This window comes from Pyrus communis, chromosome 15, assembly GCF_041283825.1.
Source record: "Pyrus communis isolate YQ-2024b chromosome 15, ASM4128382v1, whole genome shotgun sequence".
Taxonomy (NCBI): Eukaryota; Viridiplantae; Streptophyta; class Magnoliopsida; order Rosales; family Rosaceae; genus Pyrus; species Pyrus communis.
In genome coordinates, this window is record NC_142579.1 from 35,434,406 (window position 1) to 35,454,108 (window position 19,703).

A 19,703-nucleotide genomic window follows, 5' to 3' on the forward strand; every position below is an offset into this window, starting at 1 on the left:
TCATGTTGGAAAACCCAACCTAAATCATGTACTAACACAAAAAGTAGGAAAGGTCACAAAATTTTGTTCCTTCCTTTATCGCATTCTCCCTTCAAATATCTCCCAACCTTAATTTTGGTTCTCAAAAGTCTGTACATTTTTCCCCTTCATATAGACTTAACTAGCAATTTAGCCGGCGGTTTTAAAACTGATTAAATGTGTGAAATATGGTAAATATATCAAAATCTATTACATATGTTCAATAAGGAATAAAAAAAAAGATGTTTGCAGAGTATATTACATAGAAAAGGTATCTTGGTTACTTTTGACGTTGTTCTCTATTGCCACTAAGTACTTCACTCTTCTTTCTTCTTCGTTTTTCTGTAGATGGGGTGTACATTTTTTAATATTACACCTTTCAAGTTGATATTGTAAACCAAACAATGAATCAAGCAAAAACCACAACTTGGTGCCATCAACTAACAAACAAAAGGAAACCCAATCAAACCCATATTGCAATCCAACTAAGCTCCACATCTTAGGTCAGGATTGTCAAATAATTTATAAATCGTCAATTTCATCACCAACATGACTTGATTGAAATTTCATTTATTACATGTAAGACCATACGCAATCCAAATCAGATTGTGATTTGGAAAGTATCTGTATTCTTAAAAAGTTAAAGCAAAATATTTGCATTTAATTACCAACTAATCAACTATATGACAACAAATCAAAACAAATTACCAATTTTAATCAACTCAAATTTTGAATTCCATAAAAAAGATGATCAAAAGTAAATTCAGCAAAAGAGGCTTATTAAAATTGTAAATGAAACAGATAGAGCAGTAAGCATAACACACCGGTCTGAGTTCTACCAGTATCTTTTGAACCTCGACCGCTCTAACCTGCAACAAAACCAATTAACCAATAAAAATCACCGAAAAAAAAAGAACCCAAATTCCACAACAAGCAAGAACAGTGAGAAAAGGAGTGGATTCATAGAAGCCGTGGATTACGAAGTGAGTGGTAAGGATAACTTCAGTCCTAGGAAGCTAAAAACATGGAATTAAAGCACCAAAATAAAAAAGTAAACAAACAAATTAAAGTAAAAGATAAAGATGGACCCTTTTTATATTAGCATAAAATTTTACTTCGTATTCAAAATATTACTACCAAACAGTATGCCAAGCTAAGAATATTAATTGTTGGATTAATATGATTACTCGTACCGGCTTTCCTTCGAGCTTGTGTCCACAACCAGGACACTGCTTGGATCCTCACATCTAATGCTCTTCAAGCCTTGCATCAATGAGATCGAACTTTTGATGGACCCAAAATTACTCTTACTCGTTGCTTTTTTTCAAATGAGATGCTATCTTCTTCTTTTTCTCGAAGTCATCAACATATACCGTCTTCTGTGAAATTTTCATCATCCTTGTAAAAACGCCTACTGCTCATATACCGTCTCCCAGATGCAAGATTCGAATAACTCACCGAAAAAATATACAGTCTGAGAGCGAGCGAGACCGAGAGAGAAGATAGCGAGAGAGAGCCACGGACAGGAAAACCACAAAACCGAAAACAATGAAAGAGCAATTCGAGACAAAATAGTGAAAAGCAATAGAAGCATGCAGAGGATGCAAAATATACAGAACAAAGCAAAAAAAAAAAGGAATTGAAGCCAGTAAAAAAATCACAAAACTCAACAAAAAGGTTACAGACCCAGCTACTTAAAACTCGATTCTAATAAAATCGAAAACCCAGTAATTCCGGCGATCGCCGTACCCCGCGTCAGCAAACCAAATTATTTTTTATAGCAACCAGTGACAACGACGGCACATAGATGGAATTTTTACAGTTCGACTGATCGGCGCGAGCTGACAGAGATGAGATCAGAAAGGGAGAAAGATTAGGGTTTGAGAGATAAAGAAAGCTAATCCCAAAATGGGTGAGAACGGCAACAACAATAAAGAAAGGAGGAAAGAGCACCGAAGCATCCAAAGAAATCGAAACAGGAGAGAAACAATGCGTGGCCTTCGAGGGCAGGGCCGTCCTTTTCCTGTGGAAAAGATGGCAAAATTTTGGCTTAACAAATAAATTGAGGGGCACTTTTGTCCGCACATTGCCCATAAACAGTGCACTTGAGTTTGGGTTTTAGTATATGTATAATGTGACGAATAGCATAGCACGTGGAATTTTCTTTTGTTACGTGATGAATCTTAAAGTTTCATCACATATTAACATTTTATTCGGCGGTAAAACTTCCCATCCAATAGTTTATGGCAAACTCAAAAGTTTATGTGAAGCAAAATATTTTGGTTTTCAACAAAAACCATGTGACGATTTCTTAAAAAAACCTCACTTATTTTACTCAAATGTGATGATTTTTACGCGCCACAACAAATTCCGTCACCTAATTTATGTTTTCTTGTATTTTCTAGTATATATGTGATGGGTAAACTTTTATTCAAGTGATACTGAGGGGATGTAATCCGAACACAAGACTCGAATACAGGGGTAACCAAGATATGAACCCCTTGGTGGTTGGTTAACTTTATAAACAACGCATTTGAATTTATGTGGTTAATTTGAACTTTGGCCAATGCATAAATTGCATTTGTTTCCACCATAACTTTCCTTTTGAACTTTTGGTTTATGATGAAAACAAGTGAGTTTGTTAGGCTCGTGTCACAGGCCAACAGCAGCCCGACATCCCCGCGTGGGTGGGCCAGCGAAGTTAAGGCTGTGGGTGCGTCTGGGCTGGGCGAGTCCAGTCCACTCCTCTTGTTCTACTCTCACACGTGGGCTCCACACTAAATCTTGGGGGGAATTGAGGTTTTTTTTTTTAGTTCTAACACTTAATTCTATTTTAGCACAAGGGTTGGAATGAAATGGGGGGAATAGAAGGGAAAATTTGAGACTTACTCCAAGTGTTGGTGCTGGTCTTAAAGTTTAAAATGACCCCACTTTGTTGGCATTTATTACCCCATCATCTTCGTTTCTGTTCACTTTTTGTCTTTTGTATTATTTCTTTTTCTTATATACAAGATAGATAAGCATTTTTAGTTTTGTTTTTATAGTAAACTTGATATAAGTTCAATTTTGTGAGCCATAATTAGAAATATTCTGCTTTAAGTTTTTGTTGCAATAGGTCCGATGTATTACATGTTAGTTTATTTTTATTTTCATACCAAATACACCCTAATATTTATAAATTCTAGTAAATATGTAAATACACATAATACCTTAATTATAGGATTAATTGTTTTATAAAATTTACTGTCATTGATTATTAATTTGTAGCTGAACTTTTCTCCTTCTTTTTTGTTAAACTCTTTTTAGCGTTTTTCTTATCAATATCATTGTTTTCTTATGAAAATCATATTGATTCTATGAAATTCGTTGATGTTTATTTACCTATATCACATATATTTTTAATGTATCTCTCTATTATTTTTTATAGGAAGTTTTAACGAAAAACTCACGGTACTGTTCACTTTAACGAAAAATTGCATTTTTACACTAAAAAGTCAATCATGGTACTATTCACTTTACCCTTTATTTTGTCCTTATCATTAAAACTCAAAGTTTTCAAGTTATTTTCATTAGTTTTTTTTTTTTTTTTTTTTATATTCTACCTATATCACAAATTAATTGTATTAATTTACCTATATCATAAGTTTATCTGCCTATTCCATAGGTTTTTGTTCATAAGTTACCTATAATATAGATTGATTTAATATTTTTCTTAATCTATCTCTATCACATATTAAATGTATTATCTACCTGAATCACAAGTGCCTATATCACAATATTTCTTTGTTGTTGATAAAAATGTATTATATCTGTTTGCTTATGAGTTTAAATATTTTTTTTTTAATTTAAACTTAACTCTTTCCAATTGCATAGTTGTCACAACCCAACTCGGGGCGGATCACTTCCCGGGTCCGCTTCACCACCGTAACACGATATTGTCCGCTTTGGGATTACCATTCCCTCACGATTTTGTTTTTGGGAACTCACGAGCAACTTCCCAGTGGACCCATCATGGGATTGCTCTAGCCTCCTTCTCGCTTAACTTCGGAGTTCCGATGGAACCTGAAGCCAGTGAGCTCCCAAAATGCCTCGTGCTAGGTAGGGATGAAAATATACATTTAAGGATCACTTCCCTGAGCGATGTTGGATGTTACAATAGTGACGTCACAACTCTATAAAAATACTACACGGCTACAAGTTTGACTTATTATTTGTAGACATATTTGTGTCTTACAATTTTTAAATCCCGCAGCATCGACAACAATATCTAGTTTTGCCTATAGAGACATGATTTCGAATAATTGTATAGATGATGGACGACAAATGATTTGTTAGGTTTTTTTATATTTTTTTATTGTCGAATATTTGTTAGTTTTTTTGGGTTGTCTTTTTTTTTTTTTTTTAATGCCAAAATATCAAAATACCGAGAAAAAAAAAAAAAAAAAAAAAACTCTGTCCAGTTGCATAATGGGACATGACAACTTTATAAAAATACTACAAGAATACAAGTTTATGACTTATTATTTGCAGATACTACTATTGTGCTCTATATTTTTCTCTTATCCCACATTGATTAAAACAAAATATAAGAGGGTAGATAGAAGAAATTAATTCAATATGACTAAACACACTCTTGATAAATATATAAAACAAAATTTAATTTTTTTCGAGTTGTGTGTGTGTGTGTGTATATATATATTTGCAATTCTTGGAATAATTTTCTTTATTATTTAGATTAGTTTTTATTGTTGTCATGTTTAATTAATTTTCTCTATTACCGAAGAATTTGTTTATTGATGTGTCAGCGATCATCATCTCATTGTCAGCAATTACGATTTGGAACAACAAATTAACCCATTAGCATTAAATGGAAGGAAGCAAAGAAGCTCCACATGACGTCGAAAACCCTCATATTCAGTTAGTAACTTCAATGCGTGAGGAGTTGAATGGTTTGACTCCCTTGTCTGATTCGTGTTGTATCTACAAAGTTCCTGAAGTACTACGGTGTGTAAATGAAAAGGCCTACACACCTAGAGCAGTCTCTATAGGTCCGATTCACCATGGCAAGGAAGGCTTAGAAGACATGGAAGAACACAGGATGAGGTACCTGCAGTATTTTTTAGATCGGACTGGGGTCGGCTTGGAAGATTATGTAAAGAAACTAAAGGGCAAGGAAGCGGAACTGCGCAGTTGCCATGCGCACCCCATTGAGTTGTGCAGTGACAAATTTGTAAGAATCATTCTTGTGGATGCCGCGTTCGTCATTGAGCTCTTATTGAGGTTCCTGAACCATATCGTGCCGGATAGCAATGACCGCATCTTTAACAAACCATGGTTGATACATTATGTAGTACCTGACATGCTTTTGCTCGAAAATCAGCTGCCGTTTTTCATTCTTGAGGATCTCTTTGCCACTCCGGAGGTGCCAGCGACGATGCCTTCAGTATTTGACCTCTCCTACAAGTTCTGCAAGAATACAACGAATTTATACGTGCATAGAGACGATTCGGAATCTTCTTCTAGATTTGAAGTAGAGCATTTTGTTGATTTGATTAGAACTTTAAATTTACCAACGGAGGAAGAGAATTCAAAAAATTGAGGGTCAGTCGAAACTCTAGCTGTACCTAGCATGACGAAACTACACCAGGCTGGCGTGAAGTTTAAGAAGAGATCAAGCAAGAATCTATTTGATATGTGTTTTCAAGATGGGATTTTGGAAATTCCAATTCTAAATATATCCGATACCACGGAGTTTGTACTCCGAAACCTTATTGCCTTTGAGCAATGCAATGGCGATTGCAACTACTTCGGTGATTATATCGTGCTCATGGATAATTTTGTGAACACCCCAAATGATGTGGAATTGCTTGTCAAGAATGGAATTGTTGAAAATATGCTTGGTGACAACAATGAGGTGTCTACTCGGATTAACAGCCTTGGCAAAGGTGCTGTGGTGGACACAGGCGAATTCTCTTATGCTACTCTTACAAAGGACCTCAACAAGTACTACAAAAAGCCGTGGAACAAATGGAAGGCGGATCTGAAACAAAAATATTTCAACACACCTTGGACAATTATTTCAGTCATTGCTGCTACTTTTCTCATCATACTCACTCTCATACAAACGGTGTGGTCTATTGCTCGCTAAGCATCAACACTAAGTTAGGCACTCCATAGTTTTCCATTTAATTTCTCCCTGTTATTTCCCATTTAATTTCTAGTGTGCTCTATATATGTGTACTTGTTAATTTGCGATAGCTCGTCTCTGAAACGGAAGAGACCCCGATGATTGAGATCCCGGACGTCCTGCAAGTAACCGAGAAGCCCCGGTAATCCTCTCTATTTAGGATGCATATTGAATTAGGGATTTTCGATTTAGAGTTTTGATTGTTTCTGGATTTGGATTTCTGGATTAATTTTCTGTGGATTTGCATGTTCGATTTCTGCTATTGGATTTGGATTTGGGTTTGATATGTTTTCAACTGGAAGCATCAAATCTAAAGGACGATAGCATCTACTAGAAAATGTGCCCACACGTTGTTGTGGGACTTGAATGCATCACATTGAACTCCATAAATAAGATACATTTTACCTGAATAATTCAATAGAATCATGAATGAAGTGAGGGATAGATGAACAAATGGGTTGGTAAGATATGTAGCTTTGTTTTTATATACATTCAATTGAGCTAGTTTTGAAAGACATTGTACGATGAACAGGATGAAACATAACGTTTTGGTTTCCTAATAAACAAAGGTAACATGTAGTTAACACAAATCTTGCCCCTGTAGTCAAGGTGGGAAAATATATATCTTGTAGGTTAGGCACATGTTTGAACAGTTGACAAAAAACATAAAAACTGTTTTGTTCTTAGTTTAGCATCCCAGTTTTCAACAACAAATGTGCAAAGCAAAAAACATGCAGGACGTTTGTTTTCGTAAGAAACATATGTAACATGCAGCTGATACATATATTGGTCTTGCAGTTAAGACAGCAAAATATATGGCTTGCAGGTGAGTTATCTGTTTCAGTAGTGAACAAAAAAAGAAAAAAAGTGTTTTGTTCTTGTCCAAACAGCCAAGTCTTGAAGCAAAAATGTTCAAGGGTAAAAACATGTAGAACGCCCTGCAATAATCGGAGATTGCAGCATTCACGTTTTGTGAGAGAGGACATCTTCCGCACTATAGCAAAGAATATAAATAATAGTTTAATAATTGCTAGTATGATGTTTGTTATGTAGGTGTATGTGTGAAAAACAAATAGTAATTTACCTTTCTTTGGTTTTTTTGATTTGAGATTTTGTTCTGAGTGTGGCTATCGGCACTTTGTCTGCTAGTTCAATTTTGGGGACAACCTGATTGTGAAATTCTCCAGCAATTTTGGTAGAATTGGTTGTCTTTGTTTGGTCGTTGCGAGGTTTTTGACTGTGAATCAAGGCATAAATTTAAAAGGTTAGAGAGAAATGTAAGAGTGACGAAAGAGTGGTGTGAAGGTTTTTAATGAGTAGCAATACATTTTTGTATACCCAAGAAACGCATAGTTTGTAAGATTTACAGATGAGATCATTAAGAGGAAAACTTTACCTGGCAAATTTGTTTGCTTGATCAGGAAACAACGCTCTCTTTGAAGTATTTGTGGGTGTAGCTGATTAGGGTTGATATAGTCGCTGGGAAGGTGTCAATAGGCTGGGGGTTGCTTCAGTCATAATTTGTTTTCCTGTGGTGGTAGCAGGTGTATGTGGTGTGACTAAGGCAATTGTTGGGCTTGAGAGAGGTTGGTTTAGTAGTCCATGAACGATGAAGTCAGTCTTCCGAAAATCAATGTTTTGATTTCCAAAAGAGAGCTAGATATGTTTTGTCTCACCGATCAAATTATTCAAAGCTGGCGGAACTACGAAAGGATCGTGAAAGAAAGAACTATCGGACCTCTGGAGAATTAGAGGTTACAAAGATAATGAAGAATGAGAATCAAAGCTTAGAACAAACGTATAATATAAGCCGAAATAACCAAACAGTCATGTTAAAAATTATAAAATCGCACTGTTTGAAATGGAAAGCATGGGGAAACAATGTATTGAAGTTTAGGACATACCAAAGGCTTGATTGAAACGTAATGGCTCAGAACCCCTTGATTAAAGGCAGCAGCAAGAGCAGATTATGATTCTACGATGTGAGCGCGATCTAAACTGCAAAAAAGCAGTGAGACTGAGATTAAGAATTTGAAGTGCAAACAAACAGTTAGAATAAAAGTAACTTAAATTGTGATTGTATAACGGACTCAATCTGTGAAAGTTCACCAAATAAAGGGCAAGTCTCAGAACATTAAACATAAAAACTGAAACACCCCCATCTCTCTGCAAATCTTACAAACAAAATCCCAAACGTAATCCTTGAAATCCAAACAGACCTAATTCAAAAACCGTTTCTCTCGGACACCCCATACCATAGAAAATGCACCCTACACTCCAAACATAATGCTCAGTGGCCAAATAACAATCAGTGCAGGTTGATCAAGATGTCATTAATTAGTTTTTGTGAACAGATGGTTAAACCATTTTGCCAAATTTTTTTTTTGCAGAAAGTGGACCATGTTTAACTTTAAAAGACGATCTCTATTTTACCTAGACAGATTGCATCACCAATGACTTGCCACATATTCACAAAAATGATCAGCGCCGATTGACAGATGGACAGACCTGAATGGTACCAACCGAAGCACAACAATCCTCCAAAGGAAAACAAACAACGAAATGACTTCAAGAAAAATCTGTATCATTTATTCAGTGAAGCACCCAGAGTTGGAAAAGAGTAAAATTTAAATTGAAAAACAATAATCTAATAGAGACAAATTTATAACAGAAAACCATTAGAATCTTTGCAGAAACCAACAAAAATGGCTGCAAGTTAAAATTCTTAAAATTTGATATTTGGCTTTAAATTTCCCTAATGTTTATAATAATTAGTGAAAACAAAATTGGACACATCAGTTAAGAATACACCAAAGTTAATACACCGTTGTAACACGTTGCAATCATTAGTGCATGTATATAGAGACACACATCTGAGATGGGAAAAAAGTCCAAAAAAAAAAACAATTGAAAACACAGCAAAATTAATATATAAAAGCAAGTGAGTGTTGCTCCACCTATCTGAAATGAAATGAAAGGCTTTACTGAAATGAAAGCCTACCAGGTGGAAATAGAAATAAACTATATAGTTGGGTCTTGTACATGGTTAGATCTTTGGTCTCCGGGAATTATGCTAAAAGGCAGACTAATCAAATGATTACGCTTAGAACTATAATGTTTGAATTTTTAAAAACTGTTAACTGATTGAAAAACCACACCATTTAAAGAACCGGTGGAGATCAGAATAAGTATGAAATACTACAGAGATAAATGAACAGCCATTAATATAATTTTTTTTCTCAGCATGGCAGCAACAATAAGAAAAAGAAAAGGAGAAAATCTATGGGATAAATTTAAAGTCTATTTGAAAGGTTCAATATATTTGTTTGTCAAACTCAGTGATCAAACTTCATACTCATGCTTTCCAAAAAGAAAAGAAAACGAAAAACTCAAATCATTGACAATTCCAAGCAATATAGCAGCTACTATTAAGATCCAAAACGAATTGTGGAAAGTATGGGGACCAAACACTATTAGAAGTTGGAAAGATATGATGATGCAGCAGTTTGACAACACAGTTTGGGAACTTTGGGTAGGAAATATGCTCGCAAGGAAAACCGACAATGGGTGAGTTGACTCTCAAAGCTGGTTATGTTTAAATTACTAAATTACCATAATCGTTGTTGGTTCGTTTTCACCGATGGTCTACTTTGTATTCAAGTTCTTGTAAAGAAAATTGGTCTTTTAACATGCTCTTTTCTAAATTTTAAAAAGGATCGTAATTTATTAATAAATTCAATTCCCAAATTGAAATTGCAAAGAAAGTAGATCCGTTAGATGCTCATGTCTTTCTTGGTACAGATACTTATATTGTGCTTAATTAGCATCACACATCATGATATTAAAGTTCTAATCATGTTAAACCTATGCCATGTAGCATATGCATTCAACTCAATACCCTTAAATTACAGACAAAATTAATTGATATTATCAAGAAGTTGAGACTTTACCAAAGCAGCAAGGTAGCAGTTGCAAAATTCACAGTCAAAAGCTTTCACTTTGTTTCGATTTGCAAAATACCAAAAAGACATTTACGATTGAGGAAAGAAAACACATTTGATTAAAGAATGCACTTCAGCCATTATCAAATTGTCAACCAAGTGAAATGTATAAAGCTATACAAATTTACACAACCAAACTCTATACTTTTTATCAGCGAAAAAACAGCAATTTACCTAACATATTCAAATTGATTCGACAGTTTTTAAAGATTCAAAAACTGAACCAACAGACATTGTTTTTGAATATCAAACTCATTGTGTCATCTGAATTCACTTGTATACATAAGCTACCAACGCAATCACTCTGCTACCACATTTGGTAAGCTATTAATAGCGGAGGAAAAAAAAAATTTACAGAACAAACTCGCAATCAAAATGAGTTACGATCTGAAATAAGAGCGTAGCGATCAAACTATTCGATAAGAAACGATGAATCAAAGCAATTTTCTATCAAACAACTAAGGACCTAAATTGTAACGTCTATAGGGTAACCTGCACTTAAAAGAATTAACCATGCCAAAAGCACGGTATAAATGAACTAAATTACGAACTCGACAAATAAAAAGCGTAAACGTTAAACAATTTAAAAGAAAAGAAAACAGTCTTTACTTCGGCTCTTGTTTCCTTCCCCTTTTCTTTTCCTAGATACTTCCTAGTGGGAAATATAAACCTTTAATTAAGTGAACACGTCAGCCAAAAAATTGACAGGATTAGAGCGAAAGAAAGCAACTAAGAGGTCTAACTTATGTGGTTGAGCACTCTGGGCTAACAAATACCCATCTAACCCAAACCACTATGGGTTTTAAATTATTCTATCCAGGTACAGTGATGGGGTTTCACTGGCAGTTGACGACCAGTCATTTATACTTGATGATGTTCTCAACGACCATTCGGATAAAGCTGTTAAAATGTGTTCTGGAATCGCACACCCTGTGAAGGGATCAACACCAGACCACGTCCCTAGAAATTGGCCCCAAAAAACCATACTCATACCTCCCTTACCCGTTCCCTTTCTTCCAAGTTAGGTTGCCTTGCTGGATTATGGCCAAGTGATAGATCTACCGGATGAGTTGAGAGTTGGTTATGCTAACCTTGTTCTTGCCAGTGCTGACGGTGACCCTATTAGAGTATCAGAGAGCCACATGTAATGACTTCACTGATACTGCCTTAGTTTAAACTAAGCTATAAAGGCAAGAGAAACTAAAGTTGAGACATGACCTGCAAACTGTGTGCAAGTGCATGTGAGTGCAAGGCTCATGGAGACAAAATCACAATAGAGAAAATAGGTGAATTAGATCATCAAATGCTATATCAATAAGTGAGATTGAATAGAATGGGATGTTATTGTTGTGCTCAACTTGGATACCGGTATATACATGCTTTGACGGTTGGTACGTACATATTTCCAAAGATATAATATACATACACATACATACATATATATATATATGTATGTATATATACATATATATATATACATGTGTATATATACGTACGTAGATATACATTATGTGTATATATATACACATATACATGTATATATGTGTGTATATATACATATGTACATATATATACATATATATATATGTATACATACATACATACATATATGTATACATACATACATACATATATGTATATATGTATATATACATACATATATATGTATATATAAGCATTCGTTAAACTTCAGACGTATGCAAAAGTTTTGATAATGTTAAACCAATGAGACCTTAAATAGATATTCCATACATAGAAAAATTACCATATTTGCTTACAACATTAATATCCATAAGCCAAATTATTCATATGTGAACATAGGCATCTGTAAAGTCTGAAAAACATTGGCTTGTTCATGACTTATAATCAAATATTGCATGAAAGTAATAAGAAATGTAAATCTATACTAACAACATGCCTGAGTCCTCTTCTACACGAACCTCAATTAAATGACAGAAGTAATAATTAGCAAATAGTAATTGTATAGCTTCAGTCTTATCACAATGCAATCATGCTGAACTCTAATTGAAGGTCTAATAGCCATGCATCTTTGCAAATATACAATTATAAACCATCAGAAAAGAACATGACAGATTCAAACCATTATGCCATTATGCAAAAACAGCAACCAATGCAAACCATTAAGCACAGATTCCAACCTGAGCTTCAAACAAAATTATATAGTGTTAATCTACATTTGATTAGCTTTACAAATTTGTGAGATTTCTACTTGGTAGTTCCATGAAGACTTTCTGGTTTTAATTTTTTCAAAACTGAAGTGTGACTTGGGTAAGAATTCATTTGACTTGGGTCATAACATAACATAAAATAAACCAAAGTTTCTTGTAACATGACTGTTAAAAACTTGAAACATAGTACAGATAGGTAAGGTCTGAAGGCTCATTGGACCTACTTGGGCTTACAAATCTTCTCAAAGTTTTCGCTTCCCTAGAAGTTGGGTGGCTGAACCTAAATTTCAACCACATATGCAATTCGAACAACATGCCTAATATTGAAGAACATTTCCAATCCTTAAGCACATTTACAAAACAGATTTAGAACACTATAAAATCCTCTTAGAAGCAGAATATAAACAAAAAAAATCCAATAGAAAGACAAAGCAGCATACCAGAAGCAACCAAGAAATGGGAAAATGGCGATCTTATTCTTACCCATGAAAGTACTCCCACTACTTTTCTTACTTTTCAATTCAGTTTTGTTCACAACTCTAAGTTCATTTGCTACAGTATCCCTACTCCCCCAGTCATAAAAATAACCATACAAACAATATTAAGCAGCACTATTTAAGAATCTAAAAACAGGCCAAACTAACTACACAGAGAGGACAGAGACTGAAACATGGAGACATGCAACACAAAACCTGTAATTAGATCCCAATCACAAAATGTGAAAACAAAGTTCCTAATCTAACTATCCCTATACTAATAGCCCATCCAAGCAAATACAATTCTAATGGGGTTTAGAACAAATAAACCAATCATCCAATTCGAATGGCGTTTGGAACAAATACACCAACCATTCAATTCGAACAGGCTTTGGTACAAATTCATGCTCAGTTATCTCAAGGTTTATATAAATAGAAAGATACAGATACGTGCACAAAATAGAAAGAAGGCCAGTTCCATTCTAAGCTCAAATAACCAAAGGGATGCTTAGTTATCTCAGCCTTCACATTAATGAACAGATACAGATACGCACCCTAAATAGAAAGAAACTCGGTTCCAATATAAGCTCAAATGACAAAAATTGAATTATATATTTAAAATCTAAGCATCAAGGCTTCACAAAAATAAATTAAAAAAGGTAGATACCTAAATAGGCTTTGAACAAAAATGATGGCGTATAATTATATACCTCAAAACAGCATGGAACCAATTGCTTCCTCGAATGATCCAAATTTATAAAATCTGCAAACAATGTAGATCCGGTAGCAACTTAGAGACTTTCAAATTTAAAGAGCAAATCTAAAGAAATTTTAGCTAAATGACCAAAGACAGACCCAAAAAAAAAAAAAAAAATTTACAAATATGATGAATCCAGCACAAACTAATTTGATTCAACAAAGAATATGAAATCTTAAGGCCTATATGAAATGCTGAGTAAACTGCAAGGGGCCTCAGCCAAGGGCAAAATTGAACAGTAATGGCATACAACTCGGAATGACTTCAATACATTCGGATATAAAGGCAAATTAAATTTGTTTGAGCTTGTCATAAAGAACTAAGTGAATAGAACATCAAAATGAGATTTTGTTCACTGATCCAATTTGGTGCCTAAGGAAGAATTTAAGCATTCAGTTGATTAAATGTGTTAAATGCTATTTGTTCGTGGTGGAAATTCCATATAACAATGCAAAAACCACATTCTGCAATTTAAGCTAAGGAAAGTACAACCCTCAATTAAACCCCAACTACAAACCTGAATTAAACCTTCAATAAACTCCAAATTAAACTCTTAATAAAACCCAAGTTAAGTCAACAATCAGGAAAGATAAAAATTCACCCATTCAAAGTATTTTATAATTGAGAAAGCTATATTTCTAAGAAAGATTAAAACCGTTTACAAAACACACCTGAAAAATCTCACATTTGAAAGATTGGAAGTTTTTGCATGCTAACCCGTCTTAACCACTAACATTACCTCTTGTAATTACTCAAGCTATTATTCATCTATTTCATTGCTAACCCAAGCCCTAAAGGTGAAACCACCTGAAGTCAATACTTCAAGAGCTAAAAAGCAAGCATCAGTCTTCCTAAATTTTGATGCTTAAGATATATATTTGGTTATGGACTGATCCTTTTATGAGCATGTTTAATTACTAACTTCTATGGTAATAAATTTGGCTTTAAGTTTACTCGTGTCACAACCCTGGTAACTACTGCATTCTATTTTGTCGACCCTTTTCAACTTGATATACACCCTCTCATTTCCCCACTCTCCCTTGTTTATGATTTTCAATCTTGAGCTATGCACCCATCATACCTTGGATGTCTTTCGTTAAGATATTTAAATTTTAATCTTTATGGTACTTTAGGTATGCACTGGTGCAAAAAGTGAACACCAATAAAATGAAGTAACTTTAAACATAGGCAACTTATGAGTTCTTATCAGATAAAATAATCGAAACAGAGAAACATGCAACTATATTACTCAGCAAAGAAATATTGCTCAACCTGTGGACCTATCCCCATATCTGATGCTGGAACATCGGTGTGGATTTTGATAAGATCGTGTATCTTTTGTGTGAAAACTCTGGTGAGTTGCTCTAGTTTGGAAAGACTCAACTCCCCTGGATTATATCTTATACCCCATTTGGCACCCCCATATGGGATGTTGGCTACTGCCGTCTTCCATGTCATCAGCTGTGCCAAAGCATTCACCTTATCTGGATCAACCTACATTTTCCATAAAAGGATCCATAATAATTAAAGACAATTTCATGGCAGCGAGTCTTGGTATATGACAACCATTCACAAAGTATGCATATGCCTCTGGGTGATATCTGATTCCTCCCTTCATGGGGCCTCTAGCATTGTCATGTTGAACCCTGAAGCCAACAAATGAAGCCAAAATGCCATCGTTTTTTGGTATAGTACACTCAACCTGCACCAAAGTATATAGTTCAAAGGCAACGAAAGGAGAAAACTCAATAACCACATTAGTTTTAGGGTCGCAATCTACCTATAATTAAGAGTAAGGGATATACATAAGGGAGATTATATGCAAAATTACCTTGATTTCCCTAAATGGTATAAGTAAACTTTTCTCTAGCTTGGAGTCTAATCCCAAAAGCCGAGCAGCAAACTTAAAGTTTTTGTTCGTTGCCACTAATGCATTCATCTTTGCTCATTCTTCAAGTGTCTGCCTCAGAAGCTAAAACCAGCTACTTATCACCTCCAATCTCGGATTCTGCAAAAGAACAAACCACATGCATGAGGATTTATACAGTTCTTCGCTTTACCTAAGGTTACTGGACCAGAAATAAAAAAAGGAAATCAGAGTGCTTTACTTTGTGAGGTTTGATTTGTAAAGGACTGGAGCTGGGTTTGGTTTTGGCTTGAGGCAGTGGGAGAGGAGTCGAAGGGGCAATAATCTGAAATTACAGTTCTAGAAATCAAAATATATTACAGAAGATAACAAATAATTTGTGAAGCAGAGCAGAAGTGGGATTTACCTCAATGTTATGTAGAGGGTTTGGAGGATGTCTTCCTCGCAGTGGTCCGTGCGACCAATTTGATAAGAAGTACTTTGAATCTCATCAAACCCAGACAGACTTATATCAAACGTGTGCAGCAAAGCGAGAATAGTTTGAATTGATAAAAGATCTGTCTGTGTGAAAAAAATGAAATAACACATGGGAAGCATTAGCTTGAAAACGAATAAAAGGGACACATATGTATATGCTTGTTCCTCAACTTCATCTGATAGGCAAAGTTCATTAGGCAAACCTTCTAAAGCCTGACCGAGTCTTTCATGAACCACATGAAATCTAACGCTTTCAAGTGCCTAAATTACCACAACAACAAATAAATTAATAATTCACGGTTCCGAATTTGAACATCTATTAATTTTCAAAGGGAAAAAGCCTAACCAGATAAATTTTGCTCCCTGGACAAAACACCCACAACCCCACGTTTAAAAGGATAAAAAACCCTCCACAAATCAGATACCAGAAATAAGATCCCTTAAAATACGAAAAAATTTGGGATCGAAACACAACAATATCGAAGAAAAACAAACAATTCGAGAAAAACAGTGAGAATAAGGCACGAATCAGAGAAAGAAGTGGGATTTAATTACCTCTTGAAGGGATCGAAGGGATCACGAAGCAGAGATGGAAGAGATCGATGCGGACGCATGATCGAAGTCGCCAACCCGTTGCAGAGCAGCTGAGAATGTTTTAGGTTTCTAGCGTTTTCGGAAGACCCAAAGAATACACACACATATGCTTTCCGCTCTGTATCTCTCTCGTTGTCCATCTTTCTCTAAAATGGGAGAAAATCCCATAGATCCTGTCAGAGCACCTACCCAAATATCTCTCTCACTCAGTCCAAACCCTAAACTCCCATCTCTCTCCAATCTGTCAGGCCCCGTGCCTCCCTCCTTTGTAGTCGCTCTGTCCCCCTCTCTCCGCTCGCCACAGGCACACCCAGCTGTCTCCGAGTCAAAAATGGGAGCGATCGTCTCTCTCCAATTTGTCAGCCGTGATGTCCCCCTCCTATCTCTCACCGAGTCAAAAGCTGAAATATAGCGAACGACTGAAAATTGGTCCTTAAGCCTGAGCGGCAATTTTGTAAATTAAGAGAAAGCTGCTTAAAGCATCTGAGTGGCAATCTTGTAAATAAACTGAAATGTGGTCCAAAACACTGTTCATTTATACCGTGCGATTTCGCCTCCTTCTTTAGACTAAAGTAATTACCTAGCTACGTCCAGGGAGAGAAATATTACGATGGAGGAGCGTAAGAAGTCATACATTCCAGAACTTAGATGCAGACTTTTAGGCTGAAGAAAAACAGAAAAGTGATTTCTAGCTTGCATACGTATAAGAAGCTCCCTACTGCATTCAACTCATGCATTACTTTTCTGCACCAAATAGAAATAGATTTATAGCCATGGAAAATTGTAAGGGCTTTAATTCAGTCTGACTAAAAGCGCTCCTCGTGTCACTTTTAACTTGGAAAATGCTGGGTGGCTGCCTTCAAATCTTCAATAATAGAGCTCGCTAACAAGTTCTTACAGGAGACGGTGCGTTTACAGCGGATAGAAGACAATTCCCTTTCGTTTTTCAACCAAACAATGAGGTCGTTGAATATATCAAGAACCTCTTCCCATTTCTGCAAACCGGAAGAGTCAATAACTTTTGCAGGCGCAAGGCGTGTCCATGAAGAGGAGTCGTGCTCATATGCAACAGATGTGGATGTGTCAGCCAAGAATTTTAGACAGCTACAAACTATCTGCTGTCCCATCTTCATCCGTTTCCAAACAATCCAGCTCGGATTTCAATCCATTGAGTACCTCCTCAAGCGTGCTAGTTCATATGCGGTGTTGTGCGACCTGTGGAGATATTTTGACACGCAGACAGCCTTTGTTTGGCAGAGATGTTGAGAATGCCACCTACTGTGGAGAGTGATTCCACAACGAAGGGCTCCCTTTCACTAGGTGTACAGAAACACACAAACAGGTTATGGTCTTATAGATTCTATGCCTCCCGAAATGCCGCCACATTATTCTTCAGCGCTTTCTGTACCAATGGAGCTCCAATAAATACCGTGGCAGGTGACTTGAAAGTAAGCATTCTTTGTTCAACACGGTCGTCAATGATTATCGAACCATCACTGATATTAACAAGCCTTCCATCAATCAAATCGACATTTTTCAACAAGTGGGTTAATTTCGTCAACTTGGGGAATGCCTTCTGATACCACTCTGGTGGCAACGGCTCTTCACCAAACTCCTCCGATAAATGATACAGCATCGCATTCAAATGCAAAGCTCCGTTTTGCTTAGCCATTAGATGCTTTGTGCCCTAGATAACCTTCTCTAAATGTCTACAGACCATTGTTCGCTAGGAAAAAAAAACCCTCCAAATTACCCTTCAATTCGGCACACCAAAAATAAAATTGCAACAGTAAGAGGACCACGATTTGATTGAGACAATACATCAAACAGACGGCGTGCAAGTTTATTATCTTCACATAAGACTTGAACAATTAACCATTCGAGGTTGCTTAACCGGGAATAACAAAGGTAAAGAGAACGAGATTGGAACCTTTCCGGTAATCTTTGATGTTGGATACAGAAATCTTGAGAGAAACCATGCCGCTCGTGGACTTTATGGACGGGCTTGGGCAGGAAATCTTGTTGGATCCACCGCCATTGAGAAATGGCTTTTATTGGACATGAATTGTAGGCAATGCCAAACCAACCCAATGCTAAATATAAATGTGAATTTTTTTCGAGACGAAAATAAAAGTTACAAAGAGAAGGCGCAAGGGCAAGAAGATCTCGCCTGGGATGGAAGATGTGGCGGAAGCAGGTGTTCTGGAAATCACAAGCATGCTTCTGAATATTAAACACCAACGTTACTTGCATTTCAAAATATGTTTATAATGCACTCTTTTTTTCTTATTTTTCACATCATAGATTAGTTAATGATGATTTTTTTTTAGAGTATTAATAACTATTTCTTTTCGTACCAAATAAAGTGAAGGGTAAACAAAATTGAATATTCTTTAATATAACTCCATTTTTTGCATGCCTCATTAAAAATAGTCTACTTTCTTCGCCAAAAAAAAAAAAGTCCACTTTATTAAAACATGTACGATGATTGTAATTCAACTTTCTTTTATTTTCTTGGTAACTTTTTATCAAATTAATTTTTTGATTAAATTAATAAAATAAGTAATGTTATTCCTTGATTGTAGGAATACTCATATTTATTGTTTCTAATCTTTGGACCGATTCAAAATACAGAAACAGAATTAAAACAGGGATGCATATTTTGTTTCTTGAAGATTTTAGTTTTTTATGTTTGAATGGTAGTTTGCATGCCTCTGTTCCACAATTAATGGCCACATGGGTCATGGCCCTCAATTATATACGTCCATTAAATAAAGAAGTAGGATTATCTCTTCTTTTTTTTTTTCTCTTTCCTTTCTTTCTCTTCTATCTCCTTCTATTTGAATAATCACAGTTATGTCACGTCAATATTTTATATTAATTTTTTATAACAACAAAAAGACAAAATAAGAGAATCTGAGAGAAAAAGATGAAAAGATGAGGGAAGATAATCATAATCCTTAAATGAAAGTTCCTCCATCTTCACGTGAGGTGACCATTATTGCCAGATGACGTAATCTTGATGATGTCACTTTGTTATTGATTGTTTAAAGCCCAAAACAAATATCTTCCAACACACATAGTTTTCCAACCACTCGAAATGCTTCACGGATTGGTTACTTGTATGAATATCACAT

The 19,703-nt window shown here is 35.5% G+C and overlaps 3 protein-coding genes, 1 long non-coding RNA gene and 1 pseudogene across 10 annotated transcripts in view; 3 read left to right on the plus strand and 2 right to left on the minus strand.

Moving 5' to 3' along the window:
- The window catches only part of LOC137713003 (UPF0481 protein At3g47200), an 81,570-nt gene that overhangs the window by 21,117 nt on the left and 40,750 nt on the right, over nt 1–19,703 (plus strand). The window lies entirely within an intron of this gene.
- Nucleotides 1–19,703, plus strand: part of LOC137720153 (UPF0481 protein At3g47200-like) — a 63,817-nt gene that overhangs the window by 15,928 nt on the left and 28,186 nt on the right. The gene's annotated exons all lie outside the window — the stretch shown is intronic.
- On the minus strand, nt 197–2,007 carry LOC148690926 (uncharacterized). The gene is made up of 3 exons (XR_015956787.1): nt 1,212–2,007; nt 843–887; nt 197–360 (listed from the first exon to the last, which is right to left on the minus strand). It is a non-coding gene; the product is annotated as an uncharacterized LOC148690926 (long non-coding RNA).
- LOC137735376 (UPF0481 protein At3g47200-like) lies at nt 4,781–6,618 on the plus strand (annotated as a pseudogene).
- LOC137744150 (glutamate dehydrogenase 1) lies at nt 6,798–18,802 on the minus strand. 7 transcript variants are annotated; one of them, XM_088685933.1, is made up of 13 exons: nt 16,528–17,780; nt 16,176–16,233; nt 15,902–16,056; nt 15,737–15,820; nt 15,460–15,636; nt 15,217–15,330; nt 14,901–15,122; nt 13,582–13,634; nt 10,156–10,214; nt 8,110–8,203; nt 7,602–7,945; nt 7,290–7,442; nt 6,798–7,199 (listed from the first exon to the last, which is right to left on the minus strand). In XM_088685933.1, exons 5-8 carry the CDS (start codon nt 15,565–15,567, stop codon nt 13,626–13,628), a joined length of 453 nt encoding a protein of 150 aa, XP_088542059.1. In that variant the 5' UTR covers nt 15,568–15,636; nt 15,737–15,820; nt 15,902–16,056; nt 16,176–16,233; nt 16,528–17,780; the 3' UTR covers nt 6,798–7,199; nt 7,290–7,442; nt 7,602–7,945; nt 8,110–8,203; nt 10,156–10,214; nt 13,582–13,625. The 7 variants fall into 7 exon arrangements, with proteins under 7 accessions (XP_088542059.1, XP_088542064.1, XP_088542061.1 ...); XM_088685938.1 differs by lacking the exon at nt 10,156–10,214 and having other exon boundaries at nt 6,798–7,143; nt 16,528–18,802; XM_088685935.1 differs by lacking the exon at nt 10,156–10,214 and having other exon boundaries at nt 16,528–18,802.

Bases quoted from the DNA above. Each gene is read 5' to 3' on its own strand.
- LOC137744150 (XM_088685938.1), bottom strand. From the start codon at position 15,567: ATGAATGCATTAGTGGCAACGAACAAAAACTTTAAGTTTGCTGCTCGG. The intron at 15,331-15,459 runs GTAATTTTGCAT...ACTTTGGTGCAG, and splicing joins TACCATTTAGGGAAATCAAG to GTTGAGTGTACTATACCAAA. The intron at 15,123-15,216 runs GCATATGCATAC...TGGAAAATGTAG, and splicing joins GAATCAGATATCACCCAGAG to GTTGATCCAGATAAGGTGAA.